Source organism: Homarus americanus, unplaced genomic scaffold, assembly GCF_018991925.1.
Source record: "Homarus americanus isolate GMGI-L3 unplaced genomic scaffold, GMGI_Hamer_2.0 scaffold45698, whole genome shotgun sequence".
Lineage (NCBI taxonomy): Eukaryota > Metazoa > Arthropoda > Malacostraca > Decapoda > Nephropidae > Homarus > Homarus americanus.
Window position 1 is genome coordinate 8,103,741 of NW_024735554.1, and position 21,930 is coordinate 8,125,670.

The 21,930-nt window shown below is 37.5% G+C and overlaps 1 protein-coding gene across 1 annotated transcript in view; it reads right to left on the minus strand.

Moving 5' to 3' along the window:
* LOC121871477 overlaps positions 1-21,930 on the minus strand; it is a 180,025-nt gene that overhangs the window by 45,155 nt on the left and 112,940 nt on the right. The window contains exon 4 of the mRNA XM_042373825.1: positions 19,879-19,944. Coding sequence (XP_042229759.1) covers positions 19,879-19,944 — 66 coding nt within the window. The remainder of the gene's footprint in view (positions 1-19,878; positions 19,945-21,930) is intronic.

Genomic DNA, 21,930 nt, shown 5'->3' on the forward strand with positions numbered 1-21,930 from the left:
GGAGAATGTCAAATGCGAAAGCCAGAGAACATATAGTTAAAGACAAAGCTAAAAATATAAATTGATAGATACTACAGACAAGAAAGACAGAAAAGGATAATAAATAAGATAAGAATGTGGACGAAGTAAGGTGAGGGTGGAGGGTGGGAACGGTGATGGTGGTGGTGGTGGTAGTAGTAGTAGTAGTAGTAGTAGTAGTAGTAGTAGTGGTAGTGATGTGGTAGTAATAGTATTGACGGTGGAATAGAACACAAGTTTGTTTCTTTCCCAACAACTCATAATCTTACTCACCGTTCATCTCCAAACCCACCCACCCTCCTACCCTCCTACCCACCCACCAACCCACCCACCCACCCACCCACCCACTCGCCACCCACTCCACTCATCAACTCCATACTCCACTCCACCCGCCCACCCACCTCGCCACTCCACCAGACTTTGGCTAGGTGGTGTGTAACCTGAGAGAGAGAGAGACCTGTAATGTAATAATTCCTGACAAGTGTTATTTTATTCAGGGTCAACTTGTACATTTTGAGGACAGTCATGCACCTAGGACACACTCTTCAGTATTACAGATCATGGCATGGCACACACACACACACACACACACACACACACACACACACACACACACACACACACACACACACACACACAACTATCCATGTCACTGTTGTCTTCTTAGTGCTAAAATTATTAGATTTAATCTGAGTCTAAATTTCATAGTTGCTTCTTGAGCTGAGTCTAAATTACAAGCGCGTTTCTGGAGCTGAGTCTAAATTTACAGCGTTTCTTGAGCCGTGAGTCTAAATTTACAGCGTTTCTTTAGCCCTGAGACTAAATTTACAGCTTTTCTTGACCCCCGAGTCTAAATTTACAGCTTTTCTTGACCCCCGAGTCTAAATTTACAGCTTTTCTTGACCCCCGAGTCTAAATTTACAGCGTTTCTTGAGCCGTGAGACTAAATTTACAGGGCTGTTAGTGGGGTAATTAACTTCTTGGGGGTTAAGTGATAGTTTACATCTCTCTGGGGTTTGTGTCTATTTCAGGGGGGTAATTTATCTATCCGAGGTTAGTATATATATCTCTTAAGTTAATTTACCTCTCTAGGATAATTATTATTTGTGGACATGCAGATCCCAGTTAGTTCATATTGCCTGATTTATTTTCTTATTTTTTTTTCTCTCACCTTTTCTCAATCAAACTATATACCTAAATAACTCTCTCTCAAACTTAGTAGCATTTGTGAGTTTTTCATCCGGATATAAGAATGTCCCTCTGAAATTGCATAAAGTGAAACGCACTTTGATTTTTGTAAACACGACTTTGCAATTTTCAACAAAGGAAATCGAATGAAAGCTTTTCCGTGTAATAGTTCACTGATGGGCGTACAACAAAAGCTTTTGCTGAGTTACATTAAAGTGTCATCTTTCATAAAGGAAATGGAGGGCTATGGTCACCAACCCTCAGATATGATGATGGTACTGTGATTGATGGAGTGAATCTTAGCGAATAGATAAAAAAGCGGCTGAGTTAAATTTGTTTGCAAAGTCACTTGTTTATTAAGATGTTATACTGATATGAGGTAGCCATGTTTGTTTAAGATATTGCAAAGTTGTAAAGTCTTATAAGGAAAGTCGTCTTAGATATTGCAAAGTTATATTCAGGTAAAGTTACACCACTCTAGTTGTTTAAAATCTTACCAGGTAATACCAGTATATTGTAGTTCTTTAAATTACTGTAATATGATATAAAGTAACTTGTTTAATTATAATACAAACACTTATAGTTGTATTTAACATTTCAATTCATATTTGCCAACTACTACAAACTCATACCGACTTATTCCTTTAAAATATTACATAGGTACTTTGATATAACATTACTAAACCTTTAAACCAGCACCTGTAAACATAGAGTTGCAAGTTTTTTTTTTTATGGCATAGAATTTTTAAAACATTTCTATCGTCTACAACAAATTAAATAAGTAATAGTATTTATGAGAATGAAGATGAATTAACGCACTGACTTAGATAACATTTACACAGGCAATTTGATCCTGGATTTTGATCTTATGAATTCAGTTGTCGGTTAAATTCTTCGTATATAACATAATCTATGGGTTAAAGCCTTGCCATAGAATAATTATCTGTGGGTTTAAGCTCTGATATATTACTTTAGCTGTGAAATAAAGCTCTGAAATGTAGTTTTAGTTGTGGTGCTATAGCTTTGCCAAATAACTTTCGTTGTGGGTTAAAGTTTTAGCATAGAAAATCATCCATGAGTCAAAGGTCTGGTATATTATAGGTTTAGCTGTGGGGGTAGGCTGTTGTATATCGTATTAGGTAGGTGTTAAAATTTTGGTATATTGCTTTAGCTGTGGAATAAAGCTATCGCATAATGAACAAAGTGAAGTTTTGGCGTTGCTTGGACGGATATTGCCTGCATACTCACCCGGCTTGGAATTCCCTTATCTTCACTCAGTCTCTCTTATTTCTCGTTTATTTCCCCTCTTGTTATTTCCTACTTCTCCTCCTGTCTCTTCCTCATTCTCCTCATATTCTGTTTATTCTTATTTCCATGTTGCTTTTTCTTTGATTTTTCTATTTCACTTTTATTCCTTATGCCTTTTGTATCCTAATCTATTCGGTTATGTGTCCTTTTGTTTACATTCTTGTTTATATGCTTTGTTTCTTCTCTTGTTTCTTTCATTATTTCTTTTCTTCCTTTTATTATCTTTATTTTCTATTATTATTATGATTTATTCGTTATGTGTATTTGTTTTAGCCACCTCTCTCCTTCCTTCCTCCTTCACATGCTGCTTCTATTTTATTTATCTCTTTCTTTTCTTTCCCCCCCCCTTCTACCTCTTCACTAATTCCCTTTCTGCTTTCTTTTTATTTCCCTTTTGCATCTTTATTTTCATTCCCTTTTTATTTTTTTTATTCTGCTTCCTGACTCTGTTCTCTCTCCTCTCACCTCTTTCTCTATCCCCTCGTTTTTAACCCTTCATTTCTTTTTTATCTCCTTTCGTTCTCCTCTCTCTCTCTCTCTCTCTCTCCTCTTAGTTCTGGAGAAAAGATCACCCTTTCTCGTTCCTCCCATTTCTCTTCTCTTTGTTATCCCTCGTTTTCTGTATTTTATCTCTACTCTCTCTCTCTCTCTCTCCACCTCACCATTTTTTACTCTTTCTCCCCATCTCCTCTCTTTCCCTATGTCATTAACCTTGTTTAGCCATTGCTCTTCCTCTATCACCCTCCCATTTTTCCTTAATTTTCCTCCCTCCTCTTACTCTGTCTCCTCCTCTCTCTCCTCTTTTTCTCTCCCTCCCTCCTTCCCTCCCTCCCTCCCACCCCTCCCTCCTTCTCCCTCGCTCTCCCTTGTCATACAACATGACAGCCCACCGCCTCCTGCCTGACACCTACTTTTATTTTTCCAACTTTCCGTCTTTCTGTTCGCCATGTTCCTCTCTCTCTCAGTTTCCGTCCTACCGATTCCTCCCCATCCTCCCTCCACCTCCTGACCCTCATTCCAATTCCCATTCCCGCCTCCTCCCTCACTATCTCTCACATTCCGCCCTCATTCCTCTCCACCATTCCAAAAGGTTTTTTCATATTTGCCTTTAAGTCTGATTCTTCGATATTGCCTTACGCTCTCTTAGTCATTTTCATCATCTTTCCTCCTACTTTGCCTTATCCAGCAGGTTTGTTGATCTTCCTCCTTCCCTCCTTCCCTCTCCAGAAATACTGAGCACTTCCTAACCAAGAGTTATTAAGATGTAATATTTCTTCGTCCACTGTTACCACTGAGCACTTCCTAACCAAGAGTTATTAAGATGTAATATTTCTTCGTCCACTGTTACCCGAGACCCATGAAGACAGGATACGAGGGGCGTTAATCCTTCTTACTCTCTATGGACGCTGACACCTACGATCTACGAAACTAGGGTACAAGATAGTGCCGTGGCGCGAGAGATACACCATGTAAACAAAAGGGATTCGTCGGGTTTTACTCCTAGGATGACGCAGGATAGTGAAATTTTGCCTTGATGGAGAGGCTCGTTATATGAGGAGTTTTTATCCCAGGATGGACGGGAACGTTGTTTACATATGTTACGGGATAGCTTTCACGATTCCCTTTTTTTCTGTTCCAGGAGAGACGAGGAATTTCTTCATGTTTGTTTATAGTTTGCATGTAGACAGTGTCTCTTGTTAGAGTGTAATCTTTGTTTAAATGTTAAACATTCCACCTCCTTTACCGGCACAGAGCATAACATGTTGCCTTGGTCACTTAAATGCCTAATTTGCATAATTTGCATATTCCTTTGCTTATGGAAATTGCTCACTGCCTTTTGTCTCTTTCAGTAAATGCTAAACTCGTGTATTCTCCCGGTGACGCGGGATGCTGTGTGTCGCTGTTATAATTAATGTTGTATTTTCACTTTCACCGAGAAGTAGAACATATTGTTGCTCGATGACATTCATTTTCGTGGTGAGTGAAATACGCTGTTATCTATCAGTTTGTGAAATTGTATGCGCGTATTATAGCTTGTTAACATTACCTGTAATTAAGACTGATTTATGTTATTGTTCTGTCGTGTTGTGTAGTTGCTTGTGAGTAAAGTGCTGTTGGTGAAATATACTTGTTGCCTTACTGTCCGCTACCAGTTCATATACAGTGTTTATTGTACCATTCATGGATGTAACATAGGGTGATCCTCCCCCCTCCTCCCCTCGCCCCCTCCAAAAAAAAGCCACCACTGAAGACTTTCCTACATCAATAATTTACTTGCAGGAAAAAAAAAGATTGTATCAATTATATTAACGCGTTCAGTCATGTTTTAATTAATCCCTTGACGAGCACAGATCAGGATATTGAAACCTGATATGGTGGAGCTTGTTTACACACTGATTGATATAGCTCCGGTATTATTGCAATTGGCCATTTTTAGACCAAATTAATGGGACAGAATCTGCTCAAAATTTGGTGGACCTTAAATAGAAAACAAATAATTGCTTAATTAGTCTAATGGGGATTTTGCTCTTTTAGATTTGTTTATATTTAGATTCAGATGGTTAGGTTGACAAGTTATTTTAGGGTGGGAGGTCGTGTGATAGTTTTATTGACCTGTTAATTTCTCTTTCATTTGTCCAGCGTATAACCCCTTGAGAACGATGACTTTTAACGTGCAATGTCTCTTACTTAAGGATATACAGTAAGTCATCTTACTCAAAGGGCTACTACGTGGTATTTAAAGTTATCAAGTCATAGTGTTCTAGGGATTAGGTTATCATGCTTAATTCATCACATTCAGGGGATTAAGTCATTGTACTCGTGTTGTAGTGTGGTAACGTCATGCTTTTAATTCTTCTAGCATAAATACAATTGAACAGTGTGATATAATTGAAGTATTAGTTGCCTTTATCCAATTCCCTTTCATTAGGGTGAATTAATTTATTTTCTGTTAAAATTTTAGATGCCCCTTGATGTAATTATAAAACGCAATACCGTGTAGTTATTATTCTTGGACGTCTATAATAGCTGGGTATTTCTCTTTGGTTTAACTGAAAGTAACTCCTCCTTCTCTCAAGCCCTTGAAGATGATGCCAACTATTGAGCATAATGAAATAACTCAGTAACGAATATGTCTTGAGTACCTATATTTAACTCCTTTAGTCGTAACCGTTTGAATACGAAACCCTTGTCCTTCGAGTACAAAATTGTATTCAAAAAGGTAAGTCATCGTACTGAAAGAGTTAAAGGCAAAATATACTGTAAGTCATGAATACCTCCTCGCCTTTTTGATGTATAATCCCTTTCTCTATTAAGGATGAGCTGTTTCTTCTCCGGGTATGAAATATTGAAGACGCCTTCCTTGCTCATGCATTTTCAAAGTATCTCTCCCTAGCTCCTCCGAAGACCACAAGTGGTTGAATGATCTTGGTGTAAGATATTGAAATATCTTCCGTTCGTTCAGTTTTAAGAAGACGCAGTTCACTATCTCCACAGAGGTGCTGAAAAATCTTCATCGGGCGTGTGTTTTACGGGTATATAACTCTTGCTCTGTTGAAGACAAAACCTTATTTGGCTGTGTTGAAAAGACTGGTTTGTTTACTCCTCAGGCGTCACACATGGAAAAATATCCAATGCACAACTGACGGGAAAGTTTTGCTTCTTTGTTGTTCGCACTCTCTCTCTCTCTCTCTCTCTCTCTCTCTCTCTCTCTCTCTCTCTCTCTCTTTTTCTTTCTTTCTCTCTCTCTAGCTCTGTCTATCAACAACACGAGTGAGTCTTCGTCTTTCATTCTATCACAAAGAATGAGTTTTCGTCTCTTATTTCTGTCCCACATTACTGGTTTTATCTCTTATTGTCTCCCACAGTAATGGTCCCTCTTTGGCTCACAGCAACACAAAGTCGAGTAGTCGTGAGTGGTGAGGTAGGGGGAGGGGGGGGCATAGTGTTTACACCGGACTAGCATGCAATATTGATGTCGCCAGGCTCACCCACCTTGGCCGACACGACTACATCAATGATTCACTGCCTCCTTCCCTCCCTCCATTATTCCCTCGTTCCTTTCTTCCCTTCCTCCCTCCCTCCTTCCCTCACTCACTCTCTCCCTCTCTCACTTCCTCGCTGCCATTCCTCTCTCACTCCCTCCTTCTTTCCTTTCTTTCTTTCCTTTTCTCTTCCCTTCTTTCCTTCTTTTCTCCCTTTCTCCCTCTTCCATCCAACTTCCTTCTCCTCTCCCTCCCTTCAGTTCTTTCCCCTTCCCCCTTCCAACTTCCTTTTATCCCCCCCTTTTTCTCCTTCTATCGACCTGTCTCTCCCTTCACTGCCTCCTCCTTCCTTCCTTCCTTCCTTCCTTCCTTCCTTCCTTCCTTCCCTTCTTGCTTCCTTCCTCCCTCCCTTCTCTATCTCATTTCCCTGTTCGTACGCTCCAAAACCCAGGTGATTTAGCTAGCCCTTGTTCTCTGTTCTTCCTTTTTCTCTCTCTTCCCTTTCCTCCATTTTTTTCACGTGCCCTCTTTTTATCTCCTTCTTCTTCTTTATTCTACCTTCTTTCAGCCTACCTCTTCATCCCTGTCTTGTTCCTATTCTCTCTTTTATCTGTCGTCCTACCTTTCCATTCATTTTATCCTGTATTCTGTTCTTCCATGTTTATTCTTCTTGTCCATCATCCCCTTTTTGTTTATTCCCCCTCCTTGTTTACTACTCCTGTCTACCTTTCCTTTGTAGTTCCTCTCTCTCTCTTCTTCTTCCTATCTCCTCACTTCTTCCTCTTTTCCACGCTCTCTATTCTTCCTCTTTCTCCGCTTTCTTCTTCCCCTACACCTTCTCTTCTTCCTCCATCTCCGTCTTCCTCTTCTCTACATCTTCTCTACTTCCTGCTTCTCCGTCTTCCCTCTCTCTCCTCCTCCTCCTCCTCCTTCTTGCCTGACCCCTTCTCTCCATCTAATTCCCCTCTTTATTCCCGTGTGTTCTGAATTTTCATACCATCAGCCTTTAAGTCGACCGTCATGTGCATATTCATGACTTTGCAAAGAATCGACTGCATAAAAATTTGCGGTAATCCAGTGTGAAAGTTTATTATTGCATGCAACACGGGTGGTCACAGCGCTAGTGCAGGGGATTAGGGGAGTGTTTGGAAAAGTCATATATATATACTGTACATACGACAGCCAAACACTAATTAGAAGATTTTTAAATAAATGAGTTAGTGTAGTTGCTTAGTCGAGTAATAATAATAATAATAATTATAATACCACGAGCAAAATTATTCCTTACCACAAATTTTATAATTCAGAAATATATTTATTCCTTTTTGTCATTATATCATATTTATAATGTTTATTAATTTATTTACAAATCTATTAAATCCTTAAAAGTTCACAAACCTTAATTTACTCTTCCTCTTTACTGTTATTATATTATATTATATTATATTATTTCTTAACATCGTAAAAATTAATCAGACTTTAATAGCTCTTAGGTATGTCTTCTTTAAGTTCATTTATCTCGTTAAATACCTCATAAACCAAGTTTTTTTTTACCTCGATACAAATTTAAGAGCTCACTCGATAGCTTCCATTTATATCTCCGGAGTCATAATAGCTTCCTGGAATGTATCTCTTTTTTCAAATAAATCACATTTTTATTTTAATTCTCGGGACTTTCTTTTCAGTTCAATGGAAATTACTATACAATTGGTATTGTTGTGATTGTTGTGTGGTTTATATATTACGTAAAGGCCAATAGCCCTTATAGCCTCCACTGTTAATCGTTGACTTGAGCTACTAGGAGGACTCTTAGTTGACAACGGTAGTGTTTGACCCCCACATACTGTATATCGTAATAATGTCGGCACTGTCATCTGTAATAGTCTCTAACATCTGTACCAGTCTCTAACAACTGTAACAGTCTCTAACATCTGTAACAGTCTCTAACATCTGTAACAGTCTCTAACATCTGTAACAGTCTATAACATCTGTAACAGTCTCTAACACCTGTAACAGTCTCTAACACCTGTAACAGTATCTAACACCTGTAATAATCTCTAACATCTGTAACAGTCTCTAACACCTGTAACAGTCTCTAACATCTGTAACAGTCAAAGAGCTTTAACTGCTGCGTGAGTTACCTCCTTATGACGTTCTAGTCTAACAAATGAATATTTTATGGATGTTTTTATAACTCCTTAGAAAATCTTGATATCTTTAGCATGTTTGCCCTGAGTATTTTTTTTTCTCTCGGTATAAGAAAGACTTTTATAAACCTTCACACTGGTCTTTGACAAGCTTAATAGATCCAAGGAATTTTAAACTATTTTTAGCTTCACTGAAGAATATTTTATCTAAACCTTTTTTTTTTAACTCCTTAAATGCTTAATAAACTTTCCACATGTTTGCTTTGACAATGTTTTTCTCTCATTGGATAAACGACAATATTTAATGCTTTACCTCTCATCACCTTTAAAAACCTCTTTAGCTGAACATGAAAAATCTCTTACTTGTGTTGGGGACTTTGTAACTCCAACGAATAATGTAAATTAAAATATAAATTATAATTGGAATGTTTTTCAATCCAGAATATTTTTTTGTTTTTATCAGCTGTAAGATATTAAACCAGAGTCGTGGTGTAGTGTCTTGACGGTAACTTAATGTTTGTCTACTGTCAATAGACTTCCACTATTTCATTAATATATAAGAAGCTAAATAAGATTCTTTAGCTGTCCATAAGTAGAGTGAATCATAGTCGTTCTTCAGACTACAGTAAATCCTCTCCTTCAACCGTTGTAATCCCTTAGCGCTGACTGTATTAAGAAATCTTTCCTCACACAACACACAAGATATAACAGGAACACGATTCATCAATCTCCATTTAGAGGCATAATTGTGGTTGGCAGTTGTGGGTTGGGCTCCCCCTCCGCCTCCATCTACTGATACTATTTGTAATTAAATTTTTCCCCTTCTTTCCCCTCTTTTTCAACTTTTTCATCCTTCTTCTTCTTCTTTTTCTTCTTTTTCTTCTTCTCCTCCTTTTGCATTTGGTTTATAATTTACTTTCTCCTCCTTCTCTTCTTCCTCTTCCTCTTTCTCCTCTTCTTCATTTTTTTTCCCTTCTCATCCTTCTGCTTTTATATATAATCCCTTCTTTCCTCCATTTCGTTTTCTCCCTTTCTTCATCTTCTTCTACCTTCCCCTTCTCCTTCTACATCTAATTCCACTTCTGCTTCTTTTCTTCCTTTTCCCTTGCTTCCTTCTGCTCAACCACAACCTCTTATTCCTAATTCCTTTCCTTCTCGTTCCTCTATTCTTCCTCCTCATTTTCCTCTGTCCTCTCACTCTCATTCTGTATGTCTTTCTAATTATCTTTCTCTCCTCCTCCTTCTCTCTCCATTTTTTCTTCATTCGCATTGCATTCCTAATTGTCTTCCTCCTATCACTCGTCCTACTCCTCCTCCTCCTCCTATTCCTTCACCTCCTCCTCTATCCCTCACTCCTCCACTTCCATCTCACTCATATGTTGACATAAACAATCCACCATCTTGAGTCTTAGATCCATTAATATCAAGGTCTGTTTATCTCTCAATGTCAAGGATTATCCCTCCTTTAAGATGATTATTTGTCCTTCATTAAATACCGTCCTCTCTCTGTGTCTTAAGGTCGTCTGTTCTTTCCTCCCTTAAAGTTATGATTCTTTCCTCTCCCTTAAATTCATCATCCTTACCTCCCTTAAAGTCACCCATTCGTTCCTCTCTTTAAATTACTGTTTTTTCCTCCCTTAAACTCAAGAATCGTGCCTCCCTTAACGTTAGTATTCTTTCTTCTCCCTTAAAGTCTTCCTACCTCTCCCTTCTTACCGTAATATACAGCTTACCCATAACCCACAGTCTCCCTCGTGCCCAGGAGACTAATAGACTCACTATACTCCCGATATAAAAACACCTTTACGAGTATCATATCTTACAATTATTATACTTCATGACCCATAAGGTATATACTTATATGTGTCTTGGTATAAGATTACTTAATATCGCTGAAATGAGTTTCGTGAAAGTAATATGTCTTTATTATATACTAGTTCTGCGCCCACACACCTACACACACACACACACACACCTACACACACACACACACACACACACACACACACACACACACACACACACACACACACCCGTTACAAGAAAACTTATGAGAAGACATAAAAAAATAGTATTAGTCCATTCAGTCGACCATAAATCTGGATGAGGCACAATCCCAGAAACCTCAAGCGATCAAAACCAGTTCTTTGTCATCATCTTCCAGGCTTTTGTTTTCGAGTCTCCGCCAGTCTGATTTTTTTTCTTCGTATCTGAACTCTGTGGAAGGTTCTTGCTTGGTTATCGGGTAATCAAGTTGAATGTTGGTGAGATTAGACGTTTGTTTGGGTTTTGGGGTTGTTGGAAACGTTTTTGATTGGGTTGGCTGTACGTAGTCAGAGTGAACGTTAGTTAGATTGGACGTTTGTTTAGTTGGTTGTAACGTTTATGATTTCGTTATCTGAGATTTAGTGGATAATTGGTTTGATTTGATTATTGTTTGGTTGTTGGATTGTTGGCAATGTTTTTGGATGGTTTCCTATGTAGTCAGGGAAAAGTTGATTATATTAGACATTTGTTTAGTTCTTTGATTAGTAGAAACATTTCCGACTGGTGTGCCAAGTAGTCAGGATGAAAGCTGGTTAGAGTAAACGTTTGTATTTTCCACTGGGATAATTTTCAATAGTTACCAGACAGTAAGGATAAAAAAAAAAGTCATGAGGTTCGTTCTGTCGGTGGAAAGTTTTTGAGTGGTTACCAGATAATTGGACAAAAATTGTCTACTTTGATGATTTTCCTTTATGTTACCTGACAGTAGTGTGGGGAGTCGTAGTTAGATTAGAGGCTTGGCTGCTTTAATGGACCATTTTTCCTCATTACCAGACAGTCATGGAGAGCTTTACATACTGGTTACATCAAAGATTTTATCAAATTCTGGAGAAATTCCCTTTACCTGAAGACTAAAAACATTTGGGGGAATTAAAGCAAAGGTTAACAAATAGTAAAATATCTCTCTTTTTTTTCCACTGAACGAACCCAGGAAAACCCGTAGTTGCCGCTAACAAGAACTTGAGATCGACTACATGTGTGATGATGTTTTGTCTAGATCAAATGGTCAGATCTCTATTGAAGTGTTTTGAATAGATCTCAAACACTCTCGAGAGCTCCTCCTAGATCAGAGGGTTGGCTGGTCTATTGGTAGAAGAAGTACAAAGAATCAGTGACTCTCAATAGTCAAATTGCTACATGCGGTTATTATACAGGACGATGTATGAGTCAATAACTAAAAGTGATTAATAAAAAGTTATCACAAAAAATTGACTAATCAGAAAAAGTTGGGCTAAATCATGAGAGTTACGATGATTGTTGTTGGTTAATGATAGGAGAGAGAGAGAGAGTGTGTGTGTGTGTGTGTGTGTGTTGCCATTAGTTACTGCAAGTAATTTACGGAAACGTCCACAGACCAATAACAGAGAGGATAAAGTTCTCTGGCCGACTGCAACAAAGTTCAGCTAAAACACTTTGGCAGGTAATTCATGATTGTCTTAGAGGGAGTTTGGGCTACTTAAGTTAACTTTATTGATAGCTGTGTTGGAGAGAGAGAGAGAGAGAGAGAGAGAGAGAGAGAGAGAGAGAGAGAGAGAGAGATGAGAGGAAGAGAGGAAAATATGAAGAAAGAAAAAAAAAAGAGAAAAAAATATAAGAAAGAATGAGGAAAAAAAGTAAGTGAGAAAGATTGGAAGCACGGAAAAAAAAGCTAAATCACAGTAGAAAAAAATATCAAATTCACTCGCGATTTTTTTTAGGTGAAGTAAAACGCAATAACAGATGGGTGGTTTGGGAGTGACCCGGAATAGAATCCGCGACAATTTAGATGATAGTTTAAGAATAGTTTAAGAATTATATTAACCTCCAGAACTACATAATTAATAATAGTAAAACAGAAGAGAGTACCTCATCTAGTGACGCTTTTTTCTCGTTTGTTGTATTAAAAGTCGATTAAATTAAATACATTACAATAGAGCACACAAAATAATAAACATACTGACAACATGAATGGATATATTACTTACAATATTCAAATATGTATCAAATTTACTTTTAATATTTCAGATGTATTCTAGTGTTTGTTGACTGGCCGTATGTAATATTTACACTGACATAGAGTGAGTTTTATATCCTCTCTAAATTAAAATACGATAAAATTAATATTTCTAATTAGAGAATAAATTTGACCAATAATTATTTTGTCTTTTGTCGATGTACATTTGAGTATGATAAAAAAAAAACGGATTCAAATTCATTCCGTTAATGATGCTTTAATTACCCGCTTGTTTTTTTTGTTTCGTCTTTTCCGATTAAAGCCATCGACACAGTGAACAGTTCCACACTCAGAGATACTAATTATCGAGGCTCTTAATTGAACATCTGACCCATTTCAAAACTTAATGAACAAAATGAAAGAGAGATACATAAACTTTTAATTGTTAAGTAACCCCTAATTTTGTACAATTACTGAACACTATAAAACAAAAATGAGCGTTCAATTAGCTGAAGTGCAGAGGGAAGGAGGGTGGAGGAGTAATCGATAACCACGACCCATATCTTTACCCCACAGCCACGTCAGATCACCCAAATTTGTTTAACTTCTTTCACAATACTAATCCAATCTATGTAATGTAATGTTTAAGATCCTTGTAATATCCACAAAAGCAACATCTTAAATTGTAATATCAACCTTAAAATGTAGTTAAATTGTACTGTAAATATAATAGAAATTGACCACATATGTATTGAAAATATTGTACTATAAATACATTAACACGAACCTAATCTAACTTGATATATAAAGGTGGTATTGAATTAAGGGAGTTACTGCATTTAAAGGTGCTTATCGTATCACTAAAGGTTTGTAAAGGTAATTGTATTTGATAGTCTGTAGTGGTAGATGGCAACGACAGCCTGTACCATTAAAACCATTGGTAGCTTGTAACATTAATACCACTGGCAGCCTGTATTATTAAAACCTCTGGCAGCCTGTAATATTAAAACCACTGGAAACCTGTACTCTCAAAACCGCTGGCAGCCTGTAATAACAAAACCAATAACACTAAAACCTCTGGCAGCCTGTAACATTAAAACTCTGGATAGCTTCAGTCTTTCCTTCGTACTGTGAAGGAAGATCTTTTGAAGAGTCATTGCTTAGATTATTTTAACCACAAGGAGAACACGAAGACAATGAATGCTAATCTATCACTCATGAATTTCTCTAAATGACGTGAGAGAATAATAGACGTCATGAATGGGCCTCAGTCTTAATGGGGACCGTTCCCATTAAGCCCCAGACTTAATGGTACACTCCTCATCAGACCCAGTCCTTACTTGATAAACCATAATGGGTCCTTATTCTGATAGTAAAAATCACTTAAGTTGAGAAAGGTTGGGTTTGAATCAATAGGGAGTGGAGCTCATTAGTATTGGAATCTCATGGGACTGGGGCCTTTTAGGAATAGAATATATTGGGAAATGGGACCTTTTAGAATTAGAATATATTGAGACTGAAACCTTTTAGAATTAGAATATATTGAGACTGAAACCTTTTAGGATTAGAATATATTGGGACACTGGACCTTTTGGGATTGGAATATATTGGGATTGGGACCTTTTGGGATTGGAATATATTGGGACACTGGACCAACCGGACGACCAACCACATAAATTACACAACCACATCTTCACGTCGGTATTATTAAATCACAAGACGTATAACTCTGTCTCCACCTTCAGCTCCGTATTGTTGTTTCTTAATTTATAAAACGAAATCTAAAGGCACAGGTAATGCTTAGTCGTTCCAGATGCCTTTGTCTGCCTTTAGAACAATGCAATCGTGTCTACTATATATCTGAAAAGCTCATTAAGGTGAACCAGCATTTGAGGTGGATTTCAGAAATAGTCTTTCAAGATGTAAATGCCAAGGAAAATTATCTTAAAGAATATTTAAAAAAGTAAGAATACGATAGATAGATAGATTGATGGATAGATAGATAGATAGATAGATAGATAGAAGGGGGGATGCTCATTCAAACAACACGGTTAATCTAAACAACCTAACTCATTCAGTTTAATCCAACGTATCCACTCAACTAACTCAACCCTTTCTTCCAGCTAATTCAACACAAGCCAATTGTTTGGTTCTCAATAATATAATTCGCAGTTGGCAATATCTTCCACCTGTAAATATCACCCTCCCCCCTCCTCCCTCCTGACACGTACCCCCCCTGGCACTTTCCCCCGCCTCCCCCTACCAGGCAAGTACGCTATTTCAATAAGAGATTCTTCCTGATAACATTATATCTCTGTGTAATGTTTCATACACCTGAAAAAAAAAGTGTATCAATTAAATGTGTATCACGTTTCTGTTTTACCGGGAAATGAGATCAGGGAGTGGGGGATGTTTTTTTGTTTTTTGTCTGTGGAGGGAGAGTGTAATGAGAGGTGTATGTTAGTATCTTGGGAGGGTCTGTGACTGTGTGTGTATTTATAAATGAGAATGTAAGTTCAGTGGCTAGAGAGTGTGTACACGTATACACCTGAGTGCTTGTATTTTAGTATATATTAGTATGAATATGTCTAAGGATAAATATATACTTATAAGTCATTTTGAGTTGCTGTATTTGTGTTTCAATGTACTGTATGTAAATATTTGTCTTGGTAAGTGCATATGTGTGTGTGTGTGTGTTTGGGTGTGTGTTTGTGTGCACGGGTATTCATGAGGGTGTGTGTGTATATAAACACGAGTGCATAAGTAACCTGAAGGAGTTTACATGGGGAAATTCCTTTAAGACCGCACAAATTAATTACAGAGATAGAGAGAGAAAGATGAACAAAAACACGGAATGAAAGAGACATCCAGAAAGAGGCAAACGATATCAAAACAAAGCAAAAATTACACAAGATAAAATGTAGAAAATATTTAAGTTGTAGACCATAAGAGAAAGAAACAAAGTGAGGGTGAACCAGGAGAGGGAAACAGCCTAACTCTGGAAGCAAGTGGAGGTACCCAGGTTATCTCTGACCCTGACGCAGCTCTGCCTTCACAATACAAACTCATTAAGGAAAGTAAGCACGTGTAACTACGAATCACAAGAACTGAAGACTCGACTTTCAAGAGAAGTGGAAAAGGATTAATTCCAGAGAGAGACAGAGACAATGCAAGACAGATACAAAGTCACAAGAAGAGAGAGAGAGAGAGAGAGAGAGAGAGAGAGAGAGAGAGAGAGAGAGAGATCTTAACCTTTCACTAATTTTGGGTGTGCAGGGTCATGACATCCAACAAGACAACGCCGCCTTCACAATACAAACTCATTAACCAGAGTAAGTACCAGATTAGATATCGCAGAGGGGAGGAAATGATTAATTTCTGGCGAGAGGGAGAGATAACATAGATGTAGTGAGAGAGAGAGAGAGAGAGATGTAACGCGGTCCACTAGAGGGTATCAACAGAGCAAAGGGCTACAGCGATCCCAGGAGTAATATCGTTGGTGGTACTTGCATGCCAACGATATGGCAATACGTGGTAATGTCTGGGGTTATGAAGCGTAGGTTATACTGAGGAGATAAGAAGAGTATGAAACTATCTGGGGTTAAAAGGGGTATATCACTCCTTATGGGGTTTAAAACTGCCGTATTTTAACTTGGGGGTAAGGGGTCTTCTTCTCTCTGGGTTCAAAATGGACGATATAATCAGTAAATAAACAAGTATATAGATATATATATATATATATATATATATATATATATATATATATATATATATATATATATATATATATATATATATATATACACTAGGAAAACCTGGTACGAATAGGCAATTATAACACACGAACACACTGATTATGGTACAGTTGTTGGTTGTCCTCGCCTGCCATGTGAGCTGTGTTGATTCGAATCCTGCCTGGGCAGTGAGTGGTGTTGAGTGTACACGGATACGAGTCATCTGGCTCACCAACACCCTATTTCATTGTTATTTCCTACTCATCCCGGCTCTAACATTCATCTCTATCTATCTCTCTGTCTCGTTCTACACCAATCTGTCTCTGTGCCTCTCATTGTTTGTCTACCTCAGTGTTTCTCTGCTTATATATAAATGTCTTTATTTTCATCTGTATACTCCCCCCCCCCTCTCTCTCTCTCTCTCTCTCTCTCTCTCTCTCTCTCTCTCTCTCTCTCTCTCTCTCTCTCTCTCTCTCTTGTGTGTGTGTGTGTGTGTGTGTGTGTGTCGTTTCCCCACTGTCTCTTTCTTCAAAATATTTGACTCATGGCGGAGATGTTAACAATTACAATAACATTATAACATTGGCACATAGCAATTCTATTTGACTTGCTGAATAAACTTCGAGACAATATTTACATTGTGTGCACTTTTGTAAAAATTTTTCCAGCAATAACCTTTTTTCTACCCTGGAGTAACATTTTGTTGACCTTTACATATTTGTATTTATAACATTTATGAACGTGATAACGTTGTCTTAACTGTGGAACGGAGTTATGATACCAGTCACCTAGTACTCCTGTTTTGCTTATATGTAATACTGTGTAATTTCTCTCTCGCTTTGCTCATTCACGTATACGCAGATAGACACACAGATAGACAGACAGACAGACAGATTGACAGACAGACAGACAGGCTGAGAGCGAAAAATAACCTCATATTGTCATTTTGAAACAGAATAAAAGCCCGTCTCTCTTGGCCCACAAACACAAAAACTCCACCATTCATCATTTCACTGGCGTCAAACCTGGACAGACCAGGCAGCTGAGCGTTGGTGCAACTGGGGAGAAAAATTCTGCTAATTCGTTTGAGCCGTTCATAAGGGCAGCTGGCGGTGTGTAATTAGCAGAGAGCTGGCCAGACTACCTGCCTCTCTCACCACCTGTGTGCTCTTGGTAGTGGCAGCTGGTGTAATTAAGCTTGCCTTTTGAATGTGGGGTTTTGACGAGGCAAGTGTATTAATCTAAACAAACCTTTGGGGCTTCAGTTGCAGCCTCCGTGTTATATTAGATCATATACAAAGAGTTGACAGAGACTTGTAAACAAACTAATGTACATATTAAGGCATTGAAAAGCTCGAGAATCACGATTACTGGTATATAGTTGAAATAATTGATCAAAGAAACAGTATAAATACAAAATAAACAGTTATGGAGCTTTGCCCGTAGACTTAAGTGTAGCACTAAAAATGCAGTCATACATAAATGTCGGAGGTGAGGATTCCCAGTGTGTTATGGAGGATGAAGAGATGGGTGGATAGCCCCAAGGAATAAAAGCTTTTTAGTGTGTAACTTATAACGAAACAGGGATATCTCATCAGACGCTGTCTCGGGGGATTTAGTTCAGTTCCTCCTTGAAAATTAGAACATCAATCACAGACGGTGGAGTTCATGAGCTGAGAGGTGCTGAGAATCACTGTTACATAGAGATAAATGAACCAAATGCTTTCAGGAAATAGAAAGAAACGAAACCCTAGTATCAAATTAATCAAAACTTTGTGGTCTATTTCCTCATATTAGCATTGCTGAGTCATAGAAACAGATACTGCCTTTGAGAGATGAAATGCTTAAAATCACAATAGTCGTAGAGATGACTGGAGAGGTTAAAAGATTGAAAGGTTTAAGATTTCAGAACCAGAGGGGGATAAAAGGATTACGGTGCAATAACACACATCTGATGAGAGCTTGAGAATACAGGTCACTGGCCGCGTGTGATATTAGAATTGAATTTACTGTTGCTGACAAACGGATGGTGCTGCAGCTGACGTGACGTTGGAAATCGCAAGGACCGGGAGTTGATGGAGTTGGATCCTAATCATAGATGGATAGAAGGATTGACTAACGACGAATGGTTAATACAATTCAAAGCTTTAGCATTCCGCCTAACTCTCCGTGTACCAATTTATATGTTATTGTTGATAGTTTGGGGCCGTGTTGTTGAAAGGGGAATACCATATCAGAATATATTAGTTAGAGCAATAAAGGTGAATAAGTGAGAGAGAATGAAGGGAGAGATTGTTTACTCTTGACTCTGGCCATTCTATAACACAGAGAGATTGAAAATAATAATAATAATATATATAGATTTCTATTAATTTGTGACTGTAGATTTTCATTTTTTCTAATCTTCACCCCGTCTCTATCTCTCTCTCTCTCTCTCTCTCTCTCTCTCTCTCTCTCTCTCTCTCTCTCTCCTATCTATTTGGTATTAATTCTTTACCCCTGTTTCTATATTTCGCTATACCCCTTTACTATTATTCGTATGCATATCTTCAATTTGTTATTTAGTCTTCTCTTTATCCGGTTCTTATTCCTGAGCATGGTTATCTATTTCCCTTTCCTTATTCCTAGAAAAAATATATACTGAATTCTGTTTTATTCCTATGCTTAATTTTAGTTCTATTTGTCTTTCATTTTATTTACTTTTGTGTTAGTCAGTTATATTATTGTTTCGTCCTTAATTCCAGTTCTCTGTATTCATTTTTATTCAGTGTTTCTCTAGTTATCTTATTTTTATTTGAATTATTGTTCCTTCGGTTTTATTCTTTCTCGCTATGTCTTTCTTATGTCGATTTTTTTTTTGGTGAATTTTATGCAAATCTCATATTTATTTATTTGTCATTATTCCTTGATAATTACCCACAATTCTTCATATTTCTTCTAATTCGCTTTCTTTCCTTTTTTCAAAATTCTAATTCAAAATTGTTCTTGTTTATTTCTTTCTTTGTATATGATTCACTGTCCTATTACTGTTGTTGTTTATAAGAATTTCTCATTGTGTTTTATTTCTCAGTATCTTTTCCTTATTTTCCTATCTGTTTGTCCTTACTACGTGCTTTCCTCATTGTCCTGTTTGCTGGGTTTTTATGGGTGACGGAATTATTAATATATCCTTTTACATTACTGAGAGGTTTAAGGGATTAACATCAGTAACCGGGCTGAACACACTCAGTGGATTTACGGGTTCATTCTCAGTAATCAGTGGACTTACGAATCAATTCCTAGTTTCTCAATGGATTTATGAATCAATTATTAGTATTCAACAGATTTATGCAAGGTATTGAGGGGGATTTATTGACTATATCTAAGACACCGAGGGGGATTTATCGATTGTACAGTAATCAGTGGTACTCAACGGATTTATTGATATATATATTAACCTAAGAAACAAAGTGTAAATATATGGTATTAAATCGTTGTTATGAGAGAAAAGAAGATAATCAGATACACGTAAACAAACTTACCCTGATGTTGAGCATTGATGATGACAGTGTCCTCCCGAATGGCGAATCTTGGACCATACTTGTCATCTGAAAAAAAAAACATACTTTATTAATTAACATAGCTCAATCATTAATAAAAAAATAATAATAATAATAATAATAATAATAATAATAATAATAATAATAATAATAATAATAATAATAATAATAATAATAATAATAATAATAATAATAATAATAATAATAATAATAATAATAATAATAATAATAATAATAATAATAATGAATCTGAGTTAGTTACACTGATGAGAAGAATTTATTTTTCATCAGTGGGAAAGTCATTATATAATATGTCACGTATTAAAATGAGTTATCGGTATTAATAGTTCAGTTTCATTAAGTTTCGGTCAGTTTAGTCGAGGAGGGTTTAGTTCAATGTAAGAGAATGTGGAATGACACCCTTTACATCTCTCTCTCTCTCTCTCTCTCTCTCTTTCCTCCCCTCTCATCCCCTCTCTTCTATATTTTTCCCCTCTTCACTCCTCCAAGCAACCTTTCTTCCCCTTTTATTCTTATTCTTATATTTCCCTCCCTTTCCTTCCCCCCACTCTCTCCCTCCTTTCTGTATCTCTTTTACATCTCTCCCTCCCTCCCTCCCTCCCTCCCTCTCACCAATCCAATTACGACTACAGCCGCCCACATCCGCTAGCATCTAAGTTGACCCCCCCACCCTGTTTGCTACAACTATAATACGACCAAGTGCCTGAGGTACACTTCACTACACACACACACACACACACACACACACACACACACACACACACACACACACACTCACGATGTATTCGCTGCGGGTGCTCTACTGCCATAAGTTGTTTAATACCCTTGTGGGCGTGGGCGTGGGCGTGTTTGTAATCCGGTCTTGTTGTGAGACTGATGAGAATGAAGATGAGAATGACAGCAATGATAAATACGGTAATAATGATAATAATAATAATAATTTTAATTTCAACAATAACAGTAGAAACTCGAAGTATTGTAGCATTAAATAAAACAATATCAACTCTTTATGTACCGTCTATCACAATAATGACAATATATCGTGTAAATTACCAAAGGCTGAGTGACGTAACTTAGACGAGAACAAAGGACCTCTCGAGTGTGTGTATTAACTCTCGATAAAGTTTGGACCAGTTTGGAGATGGCAAGCAACGTGACGTCACTTTCTTGTCAGCTGAGTCCTCCATATTGGTAGAGAGGTAAACACCTTTCTATTGACTACACAAAAGTCGTTTTATCGGGGGCTGTGTTGTGGTCATTTCTTCCGATTTTATTGGACCATTCGACAGAGAGTATGGTCAAGAAAGTGCCCATTGCATAGTCGTTACAACCCAAAGGTCAGATTTGTGTATTTTTTTTTTAATTTATGTAATAGTTGAGTAAAGCTGAAGAAGTGACAGGTATGGGTAAGATTAAATACATGAAAGACGTTATGGTTTCTACAGTCAGTTTAATAAGCTACAGTGAATCAGTTCATTGTCGATTACGCTACAGAGTATTTGGTAATTACCCAAGTTAGTTTCTCCCTTGTCATACCTTTGTTTATAAGTCATCGGGATTCAGATATTAGATATTGGACTTACACAGTGAATACCCCAAGTGCCTGTTGGCTCTCACTATCTGAAACCTGAATTCAGCGACGTGGTATATATTACTCTGCAACATGTACATTACAGAATATAGATTGGACCAAGTTGACACTGAGTAGTATGTTTGTGTGCGTGTTGGCGTGTTGGCTGTGGACGTAAGGCTGTATCCAATTCATGTATTAATAACACAATGTACCGTGTCCAAGCAATAAATTCAGATACAACACAGCGTTTCCAAATAGTGATTTCAAAGATAAACACATTACACATACTGTACATGCGGTGTTAGTCTCAATGTACATTATCCACAGAGCCCGTTATACTTTTATCCAAGTAATGTGAGAATCTAATAGTCTGGAAGCACACTGACTAGCGTGGTGATAAGCTGAATGGCGTAGGAACTTACTGTTTGTGCTAGCGTAGA